We start from the raw sequence: 18049 nt of genomic DNA, 5'->3' as shown, positions 1-18049 counted from the left end.
TTGATTTTAAACCTCCCAAATCTGAAATAACCATGCTTTCTTCGCTTTCAAATCAATTTCCATACTAGGAAATACTTGTTTCTACTATAATTATTTTTCTCAATTTACTTTGTAAATATATTTTCCCGCTGTCACTAATATTGTTATAGCTGTTGGTGGTGAAAGAATGACGTCACTGTTAAATTTTTCATTCTTCCTCCTTTGAGATTTGATTTTAATCTTTGTATCCCACAAAATTCCCTATTACAATGATTTCCTGTGTTAATTTTTTTATCTTTATCAATGAAGATCAAAGGAATAATTTCTCAAAATTAGTTTACTAAATATACTTTCAAATTTAATATTTTCTGTGATTTACTAAACAATGACGTCACTATTAAATTCTTACACTCTATCTATCTATCTATCTGTTTATCTATCTCTATCTATCTATTTATCACTGTTTGTGAAACATTTATTTACCAATAATAATGATTGATAGTCAAACTTTGATGTCACACTTCAATTTTACTCTTGTCCTTTCTTAAATATTCATTTTAATTTTTTCAACCATGCTGTTCAGTGTGGAAAAACACCTATCATCATCAACGAATATTTATGGAATTATAATTTCTTAAAATCAGTTTATAAAATATAATTCTAAATGATTTATTTACATTGATTTCTAAACAATGACGTCACTATTAAAATTTTTTCTCTTTTTTTGGGTTTCTCATTTTAAATTTGCCTCCTCATAAATTATCAATAAAAGTACTTAATTTTCTATACAGCAAACTTCATTAAAAGGTATAAATTGTTTTAAAAAGGCAAACCTTATAATGTAATATTGTAAAATAATAATATCCTTTGTTATACTTGCCTTTTAAAAATGTAGATGCTGATGATGGTGTAAATTCCCGAAACGTTCAAATAAATGTTTAAATAAGCAATTAATTTATTAAAAAAACCACTTGGAATCGTTTTTAAAAATAAAAACTTTAAAAAGACAAATTAGTCTTAAAAATGTATGTTATTAAACAACAACCAATATTAAAGAAGTTAAACAATGACGTCACTCTTGAATTGTCGCCCTCCCCTTTGCTAGGTTTTGTGAAATATAAAAAAAAGCTTATAAAATCCATATAAATTGGTCCAAATTCAGTACGTCATCTCTCAGAAGTCTTTTTAATAAATCGAGTAGACTAGGGTTGAAAACTTCATCATCATAAATGGAAATCAATCATTCCATCTAATTTCATTGGATTATGAAGCGTCTAAACACATAGGAACTGTTTAAAAAAACTACTCTTTAAAGTTGTTTTAATATATCATCTCAACTAAGATCTGTAAATTCTGTAAAACAAAGTGATAGTCGAAAAATCGAATGGAATCTTCCATCCAAGCTGTGCTGTGACGTTTTGTCATGATTCGAAAAAATCTTCCATTATGTCATTTAGTATTATTTTAATAGATGTAGACACAATACGACAGGATTTGAAACACTTGGCATAATACAAGTAGCCATATTTTTGCCTTTTGTACGGTCTCGCATTTCATAAATCTCTGATGCCTTTGCTCGGTTCGTCGTGTTGACAAGGTCGTTCTATCTCCATGTTCCTTCCGTTGTGAAGTTGTGATCCTTTCTCGAATATTTTATCTTTTGGCATTGGGACGAGTCCCAACTGGTAAAAACCAGGTAGGCACAGGTTAGTCAAGTCCAGTCAACAACAAACAGTAACAGGTAAAAGAGGTAAAGCGGTGTCGTTGATGGCCGAGGTTGCTGGGAAATTGCTCCACTCAAAGCAGTCGCAAATTACTTTTAAAAAAATTATGCAGGTGTATAATAGTGAGACTTATATCAACCAACTATGAAAGTTTAATGGGATATAATATATACGACAATTTTTAAATAATGTTCACAGTAATAGTTTCAAGGAGAGAAACCATCTTATGTTTACATTTGTGCCCATATAAGCGCTTTGATTTAGAGGATAATTCGGACCTCTATTCGGATTTGTAGTCCATTAAGAAAAAAGTTGTACGCTGGCCCGGTTTGCCAAGTAAATATGGCATTTTGCCCTAGGTTTTTAACTTCATAACGCCTTCCGCGTACTTATAAATGAGACAGTCATCGTAGATTTCCGTTTTTTTACATTTAAGTGTAAGGCTGCTCATAATCTTTGGTACGTCCACGTGGAATTCCAATTGCAAAAACGACTAGACGGAATTTGTAGTGTGTGCAGAATATGTTGAGGCAGTCAGTCGACAAAGTATAAATGCGCATAGTCTTCTTATTATATAGCACAATTCAGGCTGCGTTTATTGTTGAAACTTTATGGAAGTCAGGTGAACACAGGGAGAACTTTTCACGGTAAGAATAGTAACGGATACTCAACCAATCATTTCCAAATTCAAGCTTGAAATCTACCCATAGAAGCTTATTGAAGTTCGTTCGAACAAATTCACGTTTCGAACTTGAATGAAGCAAAAGATGATACCAAATGTGGTCTGGAAACCAATTTTTTTTATGGAATGAGCTCTTATTGGATATTCGTGCTCCAGGAAAAATCCACTTTGGCCAAATTTGGCAGACCACCTCTGGCAATCACGACAGTCGTGACCATATAGGCGATGTTTGTTTGCCTAGGACTAAGTCTCTGAATACTAAAGCAAGGGTAATCGTTATTTGCCAAAAGTAAGCATGGATAAAAAATTTGCACCGATTTTTGTAGCCAAATAAACCCCAAAAGTAGGACAATCTAAATACAACAATCTATTTTTATTGCAACGACTGGAAAAAGCAAGAGTGCCTTGCTCATGCTGAAGATGGCATAGTATAATAAGCTCTTTTGTATCTTCTCTCGTGGTTTATTTCTATACAAAATCATCTAATCATCTAAAAAACATAAATACTACTCTTTTTTTTTCAACACCGGAGGAATATCGAGTACTCGGGGGGGGGGATTAATGATATCTGGTGTCTGATTGTCATTTATTAGCGTGTGGGAGGGCATTTGCCCAACCACACCGAAGAATATCAATCAAGTACTCTGGGCCAGGGTGAACGTAATTCATTAGTAATTAAGGTTTTTAGTTGAGATAAAAAAGTCAATGGCACGAGCGGGATTCGAACCCACGATCTTCGGCTTGATACGCCGCTGCTCTACCACTTGAGCTATCGTGACCTCGATCCACTCGGACATCAACTTCCCATCTCAACCACACCTTTTTGAATTTTCCCTCCTTTTTACCATTTTTCAATAATTAAATCATTAGCGTGAATGGTGGGGCTCTATAATCACCCCGCTCGTGGAATATCGGACATTCGGGGGATTGTAAATCGCATTTATTAGCGTGAAGAGGGGGGTTTATTACCTAATCATCCCCGAGAGGAGTGTCAGTGTCAAGAACTAGGTTGGACAGTGTGAATGTAATAAAGCGAGAATAATGTGGCTCCTTTTTTAAAAAATAGTTTCTACTAACAGTAAGTTTCTATTAATGTGGCACCTTCCCCAATCCCCTCGAGGAATTTCGAGTACTTGGGTCAGTGTGAGTGAATTAGGTCTGGTAAGTGAATGTAATTTATTAGCGTGAAAATGTCGCTCCTTCACCAATCTTCAGGAGGGATATCGAGTTCTCTGTGACAGTACGAATGCTAACTAGACTACCAAGTTTCAAAAGTATATATTTTTATTATATGGTTATTTTATCCCCAACAGACGAAGCCCTGTCATAGAGAGAAGCCTGGCAATAGAAAGGGGAAACGAAAGAATCGGTTACACGAAACTGACGTGAATATAATTCTGGAGCATCAGAAAAATGATTTTGTAGGAATAAATTACGGGAAGGAAAATAAAAGAAAGGTAAATTAGAGGGAGGCTGATGATGACCAATGTTTGCCATCATCGTGCCTTCAATCTTCATTCCAAATTGATTTCACTCACGGATTTGTCTAAAATCATTGAGTTTACTTGTACAATTTGTACTTTGGGCCTTGAAATTGATTTGGTAAAATGTGTTTTTGACTTGACCATATTAAAATTATTTGTCGGTGGGTTTTACAACCAAAACTAGTTGCAATTGTTCTATTCTTTACCTTCGACACAGGACTTTCGTCGAGATTCTTATCAATCCAGCTGAACCATAGTGTAAACACTTAAAACCGATTCAGTCGGATAAAAACTGTGTTTATTCCGGCTAATTATAATATGGGGCAGTGAGGGCGGAGTGATATCTCAGCTCAGTTGGTGGGGGGACGGAGTTTTAGGGGGATCTCTGCGGCAGGGGGCTCCCTCCTCAGTGTATCTTTAAGTGCCTTGTGTCCCGTGTCATGTGTTTCATCTGACACCGAAGATAAACTAAAAAAACAAAACAGGGTACAATGGTCGTTGCATCTTCAGAACAAGATTTAGGTAATGAATTTAATTAATTAAACGATGCTAATATTAAATGAAATACTCATATCTGAAGGAAATCGCGTCCATCCATTAAGATGTTTATGTTATTTTTATTTTTATTTAATTTTAATAGCCTGGCCGTTTATTTTAAGCAAGTCCATGGTAATTTCTAGTAGAATAAGCAGAAAGTACAATAATATACCTAGGTAGTAATGAAATTGTAGATTTCGAAAATTTAATATAGAATATTTTTACTGTCTACAAGATTGGCTTTTTTGACTTGTTTATTTCTAAAATAGTTTTTTTAGTCGGTAAATTGCTCTTCGAACCCAATTTCAAGTTCAATCCACAAGATAAAGGATTCACCTAGGATCTGAGGAAATCGTGTCCATCCGTTTATTCCATCAAATTTGAAGACGTTTATTTTAATAGATTTTTATTTTGACTTTTTAGTTATATAGTCTGGTAGTTTATTTTCATTTAATACAAGCGAAATCTAGTAGAATAATAAGAATATAAGTTAGATATCTTACAGTGAAATAAATGGTTTTTTATGGTCCATAAATTAAATTTTTTCCATTAATTATTCTTTTCATCTAATGTCTTGGTTGAGATATAAAAGGCCTTAATAAAAGGAATAATTGTTGCCTTTAGGTGATACTAATTTCATTTAATTTTATAATTGATTTAATTAATTTTAACCCATTAATAAAAGAAGTTCAAGGTTTCTTTTAAAATCTGTGCAAATCGTGTCCATCCCTCCACTTTCATCAAATTTGAAGACGTTTATTTTAATAGATTTTTATTGTGATTTGTTAGTTTTATAGTCTGGGAGTTTATTTTCATTTCATACAAGCCAAATCTAGTAGAGTAATAAGAATATAAGTTAGATATACCGTACAGTGAAATAAATGGTTTTTTATTGTCCATAAAATTAAATTTTTTCAAGTAATTATTCTTTTCATCTAATGTCTTGGTTAAAAAAAGTCTATAAAAGGCCTTAGATAAAAATAATAATTGTTGTCTGTAAGTGATACTAATTTCATGTATTTAATTTTATAATGGATTTAATTAATTAACCCATTAATAAAAGAAGTTCAAGGTTTCTCTTAAAACCTGTGCAAATCGTGTCCATCCATCCACTTCCATCAAATTTGAAGACGTTTATTTTAATAGATTTTTATTGTGATTTGTTAATTTTATAGTCTGGGAGTTTATTTTCATTTCATTTACGCTGAGATTTAGTAGAATAGTAAGAAGATAATAGAATAAGTTCTGTAAAGGGATGTTGTGAAATAAACGACTTTTTATTGACCATGAAATTAACTTTTTTTCTTGGTTATAAAAAAATTTACTTCTACCTGCGATAATAAATTTCATATGTTTAGTTTTATAGTGGATTTCATTTTTAACCAATTTATAAGTTCAAGGGTTCACTTAGAATCTAAAAATCGTGTCTATCCATCTAATTCCAGCAAACGTAAAGCCGTTTATTGTATTGGATTCTTATTAGGATTTGTTAATTTCTTTGTCCTTGAGTTTTTTATTTTTCAAATTGAATAATCTCCATTTTGACATTTTCATTCTTGCGTTAAACCGTTTGACTTGTGAGCTTATCAGTGAAAGCATTCATGTCAGGAAATTCCATTAAACCGATACCATTTCACTACCAAGATTAAAGATAAAAGCTTTACTGACGAAACAACGAATTTGAGGCCTTTTTCTTTGAGATAGTGTCCCTGGGCAAACATTTAAAACTTGCAGAAGTGCACTTTTTTGTTTTGAAACTTATCGTCAGAGCCAAGTCGTCGACGGCCGAAATTTAAATTTAAAATCGCCACTGACCCTGGAAAAGTGGGAAAAGCAGTTTTCATTTCATTTCCTTGTAAGCTTGTAAAGGGGAAAATTGAAATTTAAGTTTAAAATCGCCTCTGACCCTTGAAAAGGGGGGACAGTGTTTATTTCCTTGTAAGCTTGTAAGGGGGACAATTAAAATTTAAGTTGTCGCTTGTCTGTATTAATCCAAAATTTGCAGTTTAACGTTTTGTATTTTGGTCTTTTTTGTTAAATAGAAATAACAGACAACCTTGATATCCTGAATCTAATTATTCGATAATAATTGCATTGCTTTTGCAAAACGGAAATATTCTTTTAAATGGCTTTTGTTCACAAATCAATTGTAAAGTATTATATTTTTTTATTTCATTTTATTTGTTGGCGACAAAATGACCGATTCGTCTTGCGAATTGTCTGGGACAGTGTTGAAACACCGTGTTGACGAAAATCCGTTATGTAAATTTAAAAGAAAAAGTTTATAAAACAGTTCTGTATTGTTATTCTATTGCTCGGTTAAAACAAGTGTTAAAATTCTACAGTTAATTACGTTTATGAATATAAAATTAATCGTTCAGTAGTCTTTATGTTGTTCTTGGATGGATGTTAATATTCGTCAGAAGGATACAAAATTCCAAGGGTTTGTGAAATATTGTGGTGAGGTGTGCGAGGTGATGAACCTGTAGTGATCGTCCTCGATCGCCTTGGTCCGTCTGTTCTCGCTGGTTTTGTCTATCGGCCTTCTGCGGTCGGATCTGCCAAAATGGCGAAACCTTCCTGTCATTTGCCCGAGAGGAAAATTCCCGTGTCGACCCATCTTGTAAATGTTCGATTGGTAATTACAATGTGTGCTGTAGATAAGGACTCAAGATACGGCGTTCCAAGATGTCTTCACGTCAAATTGTCCATCACTCGAAGAATGCTTTTAACCATTCAAAGTTGATTTGTAACAATATGTCAACCTTGCAACAATAGAATTACTCAAGGCGATGAAAAATATAACGTAATAAGGATAACAATGTCCTTTTTCAATTTGTCAAGAAAATGTTCTCTGTTCTTAGTTTTTTTTAACATTATAAAAGCAGTCGTTCGCCCTGGCATCACGGGACCGTGTCGGCGATGACATAATGCACTTAATTAAAGCTAGGATCAGTGTTCATGCTCGGCTGCTTGAGGTGTGCGAAATTCTGGTCAATTTTTTTTGTGGAAGGTTGGCAAAAAATGTGCATCCACATATCAGAGGGGGTAGTTCTCCATCCATACTGACCAGGAATATTGTTCATATTCAACTTAATTTAATTAAAAACTGAATTGTTGAACAAAAAAGATTTTTTTTGTAAAATATTTTAAATTTCTTTTAAAAGGGAAACCAAGGAAGTTGATTTTAAAGTTTATATTTAGAATATTCACAAAGTAGTTGTATGGTGTTAAATTGTTATTGTGCAATTAAGATAAGTAAGTAGGATATCAATATAAGTCCTTTCGAGATGTTCATATTGATTAAGATTTTTTAATACCAAAGGTACATTTGCCAGATTATCTATTTAAAAGTGCGTTGTCCCTCTTTTGATATCAAATTTTATCTTTATTCGACGACTTTTTCATCGTCCTTTCCCAGTCTTTTCTGATTACTTTGTGAACGCATCATGAACACCACTTACCCAAACCTCGAAAATGTACAAATAGCATTGCATACCGGTTAACCGATCTTAAAACTTGGTAGTGTGCTATTAGTCCCGAAATGGCAAACTTGGTCATAAAACATTTCGACTTAAACGCACAAAATTCAGTTTGCATGAATACCTTTGATGCCCTGACTGACACCCCTAATACAGATGGGAGATTGTTCATGTACCATTAGATGATGCTTGGTTGACTGTACAATGCCTAGTCTTCAATCTAGCTAAAACAACTTCCTCACTTCTTTTCAGCTTTAGCCGGCCATTCTAAACGATTGGTTTCTATTTTAGCTTACCATCTTCTACATTTGTGACTAAACCTCTGGTTTCTCTAGTCGTTTGTTTGAACAATCCGTTGACTACAACTTTGTTAGCAGCGATATATGCAGATTCATTACTAGGCAGTATGTTCAGGAACAGAGACTTAATAAAGATTTAATAATACCTCAGATTACCGTAGTCCCAGCCCCTGGATTTTGAACAGATGTTGACTGATATATATTTGTGATGATTTGAAACTCTATGTACTCATAAGGTAAGCATACTCGGGTCATAGGTTTTGCTAAGTTTGTCCAAGTAAAAAAAAATTATGTCTTTGAAAAGAGCCAATAAGGATGGATGGGTTAGCCTTATTTTTTTTAATTAATTAATTTTTAAAAAAATATATTGATGTTAGTCTCATAAATAAGAGAATCTGCGAGTGTTTATGTGGACATGTGGACCTATGTTACTGCGGTAGTAAATAAAATATTCTGAGCTTTTGGAACAATACGTGTAGACATACATATATCTGCATCTTGCGGTACTTCTTTTTAGTATCCAGTCACTCGTTTTTATAAACATAGTCGGGTGTTTATTATTGATGCTTTGATATGTCTGGCCCAAAAAGAATGACTTATACCTATGGAAAGAGCCTAGGCGGAGTGGGTATTCATCTTTATTCGGATTATTGACATTTGTGTGCGTATCTTGCCAAAGAGAGCAGATTCGAGCCCCAAGATTTTTTTTTTTTAAATAGCCCTTTTCTACTGCAGTACGAGTGCCTCCAGGAAAGATAAAATTCTAGGCTTTTGTACCGGTTATCATACATCTTTTGACTGTAGAGGCACCCCAAGGAAATAGATGATATATGGATGAGAAGGTGGAGCTAAGTTTTTGCAAAGTAATTGAGATTCACGGAAAGCACTTTACCATCTACATTAAGACTGTTGATAAGTCCTGACCTAAAGTCCAGATGATGCAGTGTGTTAAGACATTTCGATACGTTAAATAATAAAGTTCAATGGTTGTGATTTACATATTTTTTTAACCTATTGAAGTTAGGAGGCTTTTACGCATTACCGGCAGAGCGAGGCAAACGTTCCAATTATTGTTGATAGCTTTCTTGGCATCGGGGATAGTAATTAATAATTAGACATTTTGTTCGGGCAATGGGAGGAACTGGGTCTGAGGAAATGAAAGGATGCATCCTAGTATACCATAGCATATTTTAGTCAGACATTTGACCGATACTGGTTTGTTTTACCGAAAAAATACTGCTTTCCCGTGGGTCTTTCATATTTAAAATTGAGCCGAAAGACGAATCCGGAATGCCCGAATGATGGATTTACCAATATCTCCCAGGCCTGACGTGCCCTGAATTTGACCTGGCCCAACTCATCTAATTTCCCTGCACTATGCTCTCGAATTGCCGAGCAGAGAGAAAAGATTAAATGTTTTGTTCAATTAAATCCTCTTTTACTACAACTCCTGTTCAATAATGTAGCAAATCATAATGATCTCTTTCAATAACTGATTATTCGCCTTATCCATCATCGTAACGATTAATTTTGTTTATTACTTAGTACATTTTCTCTTCTCTTACTTTGAATGACCTGAATGACCTCTTATCTTTAAAATCTATTAGACCACTTACAAGAAATCTTTTCCTTCTTAAATTTACATTAAAGCGGACGTCCTCCAAGGGAGCATTTTTGGTCCGCTTCTGTTCACATTGTACACTGCCGACATTAGTATTTTCCCTGACAAGGTTTCAATGTTGACCCGTATATAGTAGTAACATCCAACTTCATCTATACCTCCTTTTTTCAGTCTTTTGTACAGATCTATTTATTTATTCCTCAGTCTATCTAAATGGGGAATATTCTATCCTATAATATTGAGCGAGTAACATGGAATCCTCATTTTTCGACTGAAAAACAGGAAACTATCAGTCACTAAACTACTTAGGTTTGACCTAAGCTAGCTAACACACCTAGCTTACACCTCACTAAAAGACACCAAAATCACCGAAATAAATTCCAATCCATCCAATTGAAAATCCTACGGAACTCTATTTTAACCCAAACAATCTACAATAACATCCACATCTCAATTGTCCTTGATCACAAGTAATGTTATAATAAAATAACATCTGCGGAATCTTTCTTCTTTATCATCACTATAGTCTTGACTATCTATTCCCGGAAAATGCTACACGTAGTTCAAAGCGGTTATGACCGAAAGATCTTAGAAATGACCAACACAATGCGAAATCTGACTGACAACTCTTATCGTGTATGACAAACTACATTATCATTAGGTCAGTTATAACTTTGACTCGTTTGCGACCTATAAGTCGTAGTTGTAATAAAAGCAAAAAGGGATTATGTGCTTTGTAGACGAATGAGCGATGTAGCAAAAAAGCTCATGAATCAAAGTACTATGTTTTCCCAAGGTAAAAACGTATGACAAACGTCAGATCTATTCCATCTGTGAAAACAATGACGAGATATTCGAAATTGTTGTTTCCCTTTGTTTGCATTGTAAAATGCAAATTCAGTGATAAACGATCGCTCCCGTTATCTCAGCGAAAGAGCTATGTGGGATCTCACGCTAGCTAAGTTAATTCAGTTTTTTAGTCTTGGAGGCTAAAACAGCCTTTTCTATCTATTCTTGCAAATCTGTTGAATTTTTGTATTTTGAAAGTTATTTTTCCTATGAAAGTCACGCCGAGTGCTGCGGAGCCGGAGGATTGTTTGCGGTCAACAACTTGGCTGTTGCCAGGGCGATTTTATCAAACGTCACCGCTATGACCCCTCCACTATTTCGGTACGCCGGCATTGCCAAGGATCCTTTCGTTTTCTGCGGAGGGAGGGACACGCGATGCACCGCGAATTGCAATTTTTTCGTCACCAACGGGTGTTCGATTCAAAGAAAAAAAAATTCCACAACGGTACTCTTTTTCACAGAGATAGGTTATCAATATTGCACTTTTATTTTTGTGTGCAAATATTGCGGCGTTTTTCATTTTCCCTGTCCTAGGTGCATTCGGGATTTCGTAACATTTCGTTCTACTGAATCAATGAAAGGTGAACTTAAAGGTCTCTCTCGCTAATCTTAAAGTTCGACCACACTGCAATAAAGTTGAAATTACAATTCCGCACTGAAGTTTCTGTTCTCCAGCTAGTGAATTACATGCTTTTGTTATGAAACACCAGCACGATAGTGCTGCATGTGAGACCAAAATATGGACAAAAGTCGTTCAGAAGCGCGAATAGCCCCTTCATCTGTGACTGTTCAAGATGATGCAGTTATGCATATGTGGGTTTATTGGTTTGTGTGGGTGTGTATTTGTCTTGTTCTTGTTGATTTACTCGTAAGAAGATTAAGTATGAGTGTCTGTACGTTTATTTCTGCGTTTTTTTTCCGTAGGTGGATATTTTGTTTTTCTGTTCGTAAAAGTGTGCTAATAAAATATCTTGTACGTCTAATTGAATTTTAGACTTTTATTTTCAAGGTTTTGAAACACCATTAATTTATTAAATGCACTAATCGTTTATTTGTTCAAATCCGTATAATTACAAATCATTTGGCACAACCAGAGAATGCTACATTTGACATGTTTTAATCTTATTTTGAGCCTTAAAAAATATATATTTTACCAGAAGATCCAACGAACTCTGCCCCGTGAGGATGTTGACTAAATAAATTGTTTTTGTTATTATTTTTACCTTTGATTGTGTCGTGACTCGGATTATTTGATTTTCAAAATTCTGAGATTGCGTAGTAATAAATAAACAAAATAATCAGAAACGAAAAGTCACGATGTTTCTTCTCCAAACGATGTGTATACTATAATAATCAACTAATGAAAATTGTCCATATTCTTATCCGAACGTTTGTAATTCATGGTTTATATAATTTAAAATTAATATAAATTCGTATCCAAAGCCATTGGAGAGAGAAAAGAATTTGGCCCGTCTTGCGCGGTGAAGTTTAGGGCAAGCGACAACCGATCTTTTTTAAATTCATACCGTTAACACTCCATCACTATACACAAATTTTTCACCACTTTACATTCACGCTAATAAATACGACCAATCACACGAAGAAAACTAAATATTTACATGCATTTTCTACACCAACAATATACAGTACAATAGCCAGAAATGTACTGAAATGTCGGCTGACGTCCCTACTCGCTCCCTGCAAGGAGCCAAGGCATAACACCCTTCAATTATGTTCTTCCTTAAATGTTGCTCTCATGCCATGTGGTATTCCTACTTACCCTTTATAAGGAACCAAGGTATAACACCCTTCAATTGTATCTGACCCATAGTTTTATTATTCAGTGTAATAGTCCCATACCCAATTTTATTACGAGTCTAAAGTATGGGCCAATATTCCACCATCTAGTTTCTTCTACACATAACCATCCCTAGACGAGCCAGAAAATCGTTCCTGCGCGCAAGTACTGTTCTCATATTGGGCGGTATCCCAACTCGCTCTCTATAAGGAGCCATGGGTTGTTATTCTACAATCACATGCCACACATGATTCAATTATATAATCTGTGAAAAAGACCACACTCAAACTCTAATTCAGTCTAAGTATATGCCATTATTGAGCCGTCTAGCTTTAAGTACACTTTACATTCACGCTAATAAATACGATCTATCATATCAAGCGTTAAGCTAACTATTAACATGGTTAATCTACACCAGCAAAATATGTAGACGGGCCAGAAACTCGTTCCTTGCGCAAGTACTGTTTTCATATTGGGCGGTATCCCAACTCGCTCTCTATAAGGAGCCATGGGTTGTTACTCTACAATCACATGCCACACATGATTCAACTATAAAATCTTTGAGAAAGACCACATACTCAAACTCTACTTTAGTCTACTCTACTTTAAGTATTTGCCATTATTGCGCCGTCTAGCTTTAAATACACTTTACATTCACGCTAATAAATACGATCTATCATATGAAGCGTTAAGCTAACTATTAACATGGTTAATCTGCGGCAAAAAATATGTAGAAGGGCCCGAAAATCGTTCCTGCGCGCGAGTACTATTCTCATATTGGTACAATTATATATCATACGTGGCTTTATTGCTTTCTATAATCCATAAACAAAGACACTATACTCGAACTGTTAAGTCGAAGAGTGTACCACTATTCTGTCGTCTGGTTCACATACATTACCCATTCACACTAATAAATAGGATCAATCACAGGAAGCATTAACCTAAGAAGTTACTTCGATTATTTACGGTAATCATATGTAGAATGACCAAAAATTCGTTGCTTATGGATTATCTGAGATAGCTATGTATGCTATGCATATACACGCTGATGTTCTTAAATACTGCTCTGATGTCAGGTTGCATTCCTACTCGCTCTCTATAAGGAACCAAGGCATGAAACCCTGTAGTTATGTAGAATTATCTAGACAAGGTCTTTTCTATTAGTGTTAATTCTTGAAAATGCTTTTATTTACAACAGCGAGTGGCCAACTGGAAATATATTTATGTAAGTTTTCGGGTGACTATTGTTAATATGTCGTTGAGTATTTATGGCAGGTTGTTATTCAAACAACTCTAAAATGTTCTGTCAATATTACGCAAGGGCAAAGGATTTACTAATTACTGTTGTCTTGTTACTTAACCTGAATTCTATTACAATAAACCGTCAAATTAATTTGCCCTTTGTTAACTCCTGAAAAAATTAAGGCCAACTGAATTCCTCCAGAGTCTCTTCTGCCTATCCATTGTTTCCGACTGGTTTCACATTTTACTTTCTAATAGTTATTAGAAGGCAATTTGCTAGGGATATTGTCGAAAACGATTTTGAATATTGTGTACAACTAATCAGACCCGGATTGTCAGGTGGCGGCGTTGTAAACCGGCTTTCTCTAAACAAAAAACGCGGCACAATACCTTTTCTTGTAATATTGCGAAAGTCGAGAGGAAAAAAACCCCCGGGTATATTGTTATCGCAAATAAGGACTTTATTGCCCGTTGGAGAAAAAAAAGTGCCAGTTTCCCGTAATCCTTCGCGAATATGCACGTTTTAATTGCAGTTGTTAGGGTAATCGTCGATAAACCGGCGGTTATGTTATGAGTTTGCACAGTTGGTTATGTTTTCTCTTGAAATCCTCGTTGGCCTCGTCCAAAAAAAAAAGCAAAATTGCTGCGGTCGTGTTGACGTGATTCAATTGCAAAACGTTCCTACAGTCTTGAATTCATCCGACATACGAAACTTTCCACCTGTTATTTCAAATCTAAAAAAAAATTATGCTTTTAAAAATTCAACCTGTGTAATTTTTATTAAATGCCCACAGACTCCATTCAATCCATAAGTTATAATTTTTATCGCTAAAAACGTAGACAGATAAGACAAATAGCCTGTCAATAATGAGTATAGACTAAATATTTTTGCAATATGTTATACACCACTATTTGATTTCATATTAAGTAGTGACATTAAGTTCTATAAAGAATATCCATTGATATCTTGGGGTTGTTTTGATAGCATCTGTAAAGAGATTTTTTCTGTGTAATTCTTTAAAGTTTAAAGTTTTACTACTGCAGACGAATTTTGCCTTTTTCTGTGGTAGCTTTGAACAGAACTAAAAGTGTTTCGTCCCAGAATGTCTCCTATCGTCCTGTTTTACCCGTTTTTAGGTGGTTTTACATTGTTGGTGTCTAGCTATTTTTCGTTGATGGCTTGTGGCTTTTTTCAGTCCCTTTATCAACGTGAGTGGTAGGCAAACTAGTGAAACTGGGCGGACCAGGATGATAAACGACCAAATTGAAGTTCATCGTGACAAATTTTCAACTATCGCCTTGTTTTTTTCCAATTTTAGTTGGATTTGTCTGCATGTATTTAGTTTTCGTTGGCGACCCGGGACTTTTGTCAGTCTTGGTTATTAGTAACACATCTGGCAGGCAAAACCAACAAGATTGAGTGGACCAGAATGATTGCAAACTTACCAATACAGGTTCATCTTCCCTAAATGTCCCCTTATCTCCCTGTTTTACCATTTTAGCTGGTTTTGTCTGCCGGCATTTTGCCATTTTCGTTGGTTTTTGGCTAGGGGCTTTAAACCGTCCTTTATCAACGCGACATGCAAAACCAGCGAGACTGGGCGGAATCGCAATGTCCATACTAGTTCATCATTTTAAAAATTTTCCCATTACATGGTTTTGTAATTTTTAGGCAGATTTGGTTCGTTGGTTTTGGGTTACGTCTTTTGTTACCCTTGATATTTCTTAATGCGACATTCAAAACTAGCGAAGCTGGCCGGACCAGGATGATCGGAAAGTCAGACTAGTTCATCGTCCCAAAATGCCTCCATCGCCCTGTTTTGCAAATTTTATCTAGTTTTGTCTGCCGGCATTTAGCCATTTCGTTTTTTGACCCAGGTGTGACAGGCAAAACCAGTGAAACTGGGCGGACGAGGATGATCGAAAACGACGAAACTACACTTGCAGACCACTCCTAATGTTCTCTCCTTTCGCCATAAAATATTAATTAATCTAAAAAGAAGTAATTGTCAGCTGTTAGATGAAAGCAGTCATGGTGTAACCTTATGGTCACAAGGCTGGTACGGTTATGAAGTTTACAGGTTTCATGGTTTTACAGAACTTACAAATTCTCCGTTTTATTATTATTACAATTAGTCATATTACGAATTTTAACCGTGGATATTTATTTTGGCTCAGTAAATTAAAATTATTATTGTAAAAGATGATTGATGAGTTAATACATACGCCAGTCAACGCCTGTGTGTAATATATTACGCTAGTATGGTCTCGGAGATTTTATGAGTGAAGTATTGACCTATTGTTTATTTTATCAAGCTTGGTATGCTCCTTTTGTTTTTCTTTTTCTTCTTTCCCAGATGCTATATAAAACCCCATAGCTTCATTCAAAATGCTCAAGGCAGTAAGTTACTGGCAGTATATAACGTCAGACTATGTCTGTATTAAATATAGTTGCTGCTTGCCTTTGGATAACTGTTTCAAAAACTCAGTGACTACTGGGTAGTGAATAATAACAAAGTCAGCAGTTAAAACAATGAATGTTTATCAAATATTGTTACTCATTTGAAACGAAACGTCCTCGAATCATCTGGTTTGATTATCTTGTTCAGCGTATTTCTTTTCTTCCTATTAACATTCACATCTCTCGTTTGTCTCTTTTCCCACAAACTGCTATTCGTTTATATTGCTCAGCTATCGGATTGAAATAGTAGGTGGGGGTTTGGTCGCTTCCGCCGTCACACCTGCCCTAGCTTCCTGTCAGGTAGTTCAGTGCGAGTACGTGTTCTAATAGTGCTGACATGCTGTGCCTCATCGAAATCCCACTCCGGATCAAAGGCGATGGATCCCTGATCAGAGGTATGGGCAGTAATTTTGCATATCGGATGAATTTCTTCTGAGCCATTTCTCATAACAGGTGTGCACGGTTGGCAGACGGTGGCGACAGTTGGAAGGCGCGTTGGTTCGATGTTTACGGTTATTCGGTGCAGCTAACTTTAAAACACATGATTCGAAATGCCTCAAAGAATGATTTGTCTATTTGAACTTGTTCAGTTAGATTAAAGTAGGCTGGATCATCTAATTAACTTTGATGTTGATCCTAGCCTAACCATGTTACTTTTTGCCTTGGTTTTAATTGCTATCAACAGCTCTTAAAACAAACCTTGGTCTTTTTAGATTCAAATAGTTATACTACAATGCTAAAACTACTTGATCCACACTAGGTTTTTAGTCTTGACTTGCTTAGTCTTTGTTTTACTTTAAGAAGATTTCATTTTGGTTGATGTAGGACATAAAGCGTTTTAGAGTTGAGGAATCTTCAGTCTCATCATAAATCACAGTCAGTTTTCTCATAACCGTGCAATGATTCAAAGACGACCGTTATAAAACAAATTGCAAACTTAAGTTCCACTTGTACAAACAATAAACTATTCATCACTATTGATCTTTGTGTTGTTAATAAGCCAAGTGTATCTGTTTTAAATTACGGTTGTCGTCACATCACAAGGAGAATTATAGTTTCGCACAAGCATTGTTAGATAACGAGGTTTGTTGTATCAATTCAGCAGATTTCCATTTTAGTAGGATCAGCAATTCCAATTCCGATATCCCTTCAGGCCATTGACAGAAAATTGAATCCACTTGGTTCAGGAGTGTCTTGGACTTTCTCAAAACAGAACTTGCCCTGTTTGTAGCATTTCACGTTTTATATTAAGGCGATTAGGATCTTTTGCTGGGACGCCTGACTGTGTAAAATTATTCATTTCAATTTTAAGGCATGACTAAACAGGCGTTTTTTTTTGCTTAAACTGGATGTAAATTTCAGAATGATTCATTTTAGCTTTTGATACTTCGACCAGATCTTCAGTAATGTCATCGGGTGTTTCTTGTTCTTTTACCCTGCATAATACAAAATACACTAAGATAATGCAAATATCGATTTTGTCTCGAGTTGAAAAAGTTTTAAAAAAGATATCGCAGTTCATCCTCATCCCAGGGTGGATTTGAGCATTGTGTTAAAGTTAGTAAACGATGGGCAATAAAATGCTCATTGTTTACGACGTCATGTGCATTATGAAGTGACTGTCGCCCTCAAATAGAAACAAAAATAACCACACTTATCCGCGGATTGTATATAATTAATTTTTTTAAAACTTTTACATTGACAAAAAGTCATATATGCAATTTCATAAGATCAGACAGTCAAGCAGCTATTAAAGCATTGGCATGTAAAAGAATTACATCAAAACTAGTCAGTGAATGTATCCAAAATCTCCAAAACCTGGGAGAACACAACAACCTGATGATATCTTGGGTGCCAGGGCACAGGGGAATTCTGGGTAACGAAGAGG

At 35.2% G+C, this 18049-nt stretch overlaps 1 protein-coding gene and 1 long non-coding RNA gene across 7 annotated transcripts in view; one reads left to right on the top strand and one right to left on the bottom strand.

Moving 5' to 3' along the window:
* Positions 1 to 18049, top strand: part of LOC106667768 (ensconsin-like) — a 296020-nt gene that overhangs the window by 910 nt on the left and 277061 nt on the right. For 2 of the 6 annotated variants that reach the window (XM_014395936.2, XM_014395932.2), the window contains exon 1: positions 4292 to 4391. The exons of 3 other annotated variants lie outside the window; for them this stretch is intronic. In XM_014395936.2, coding sequence (XP_014251422.1) covers positions 4361 to 4391 — 31 coding nt within the window. In that variant the 5' untranslated portion in view covers positions 4292 to 4360. Of the gene's footprint in view, positions 1 to 4290; positions 4392 to 18049 lie in introns of those variants that run through there. One more of the 6 variants, XM_014395926.2, reaches the window with a different exon arrangement.
* LOC106667788 overlaps positions 1 to 18049 on the bottom strand; it is a 245019-nt gene that overhangs the window by 213623 nt on the left and 13347 nt on the right. The gene's annotated exons all lie outside the window — the stretch shown is intronic.

Source organism: Cimex lectularius, unplaced genomic scaffold (genome assembly GCF_000648675.2).
Source record: "Cimex lectularius strain Harlan isolate CLEC.00 unplaced genomic scaffold, Clec_2.1 scaffold87, whole genome shotgun sequence".
Lineage (NCBI taxonomy): Eukaryota > Metazoa > Arthropoda > Insecta > Hemiptera > Cimicidae > Cimex > Cimex lectularius.
The sequence above is the reverse complement of the archived record's forward strand: the minus strand, read 5'-3'. Positions and strand labels throughout refer to the sequence as shown.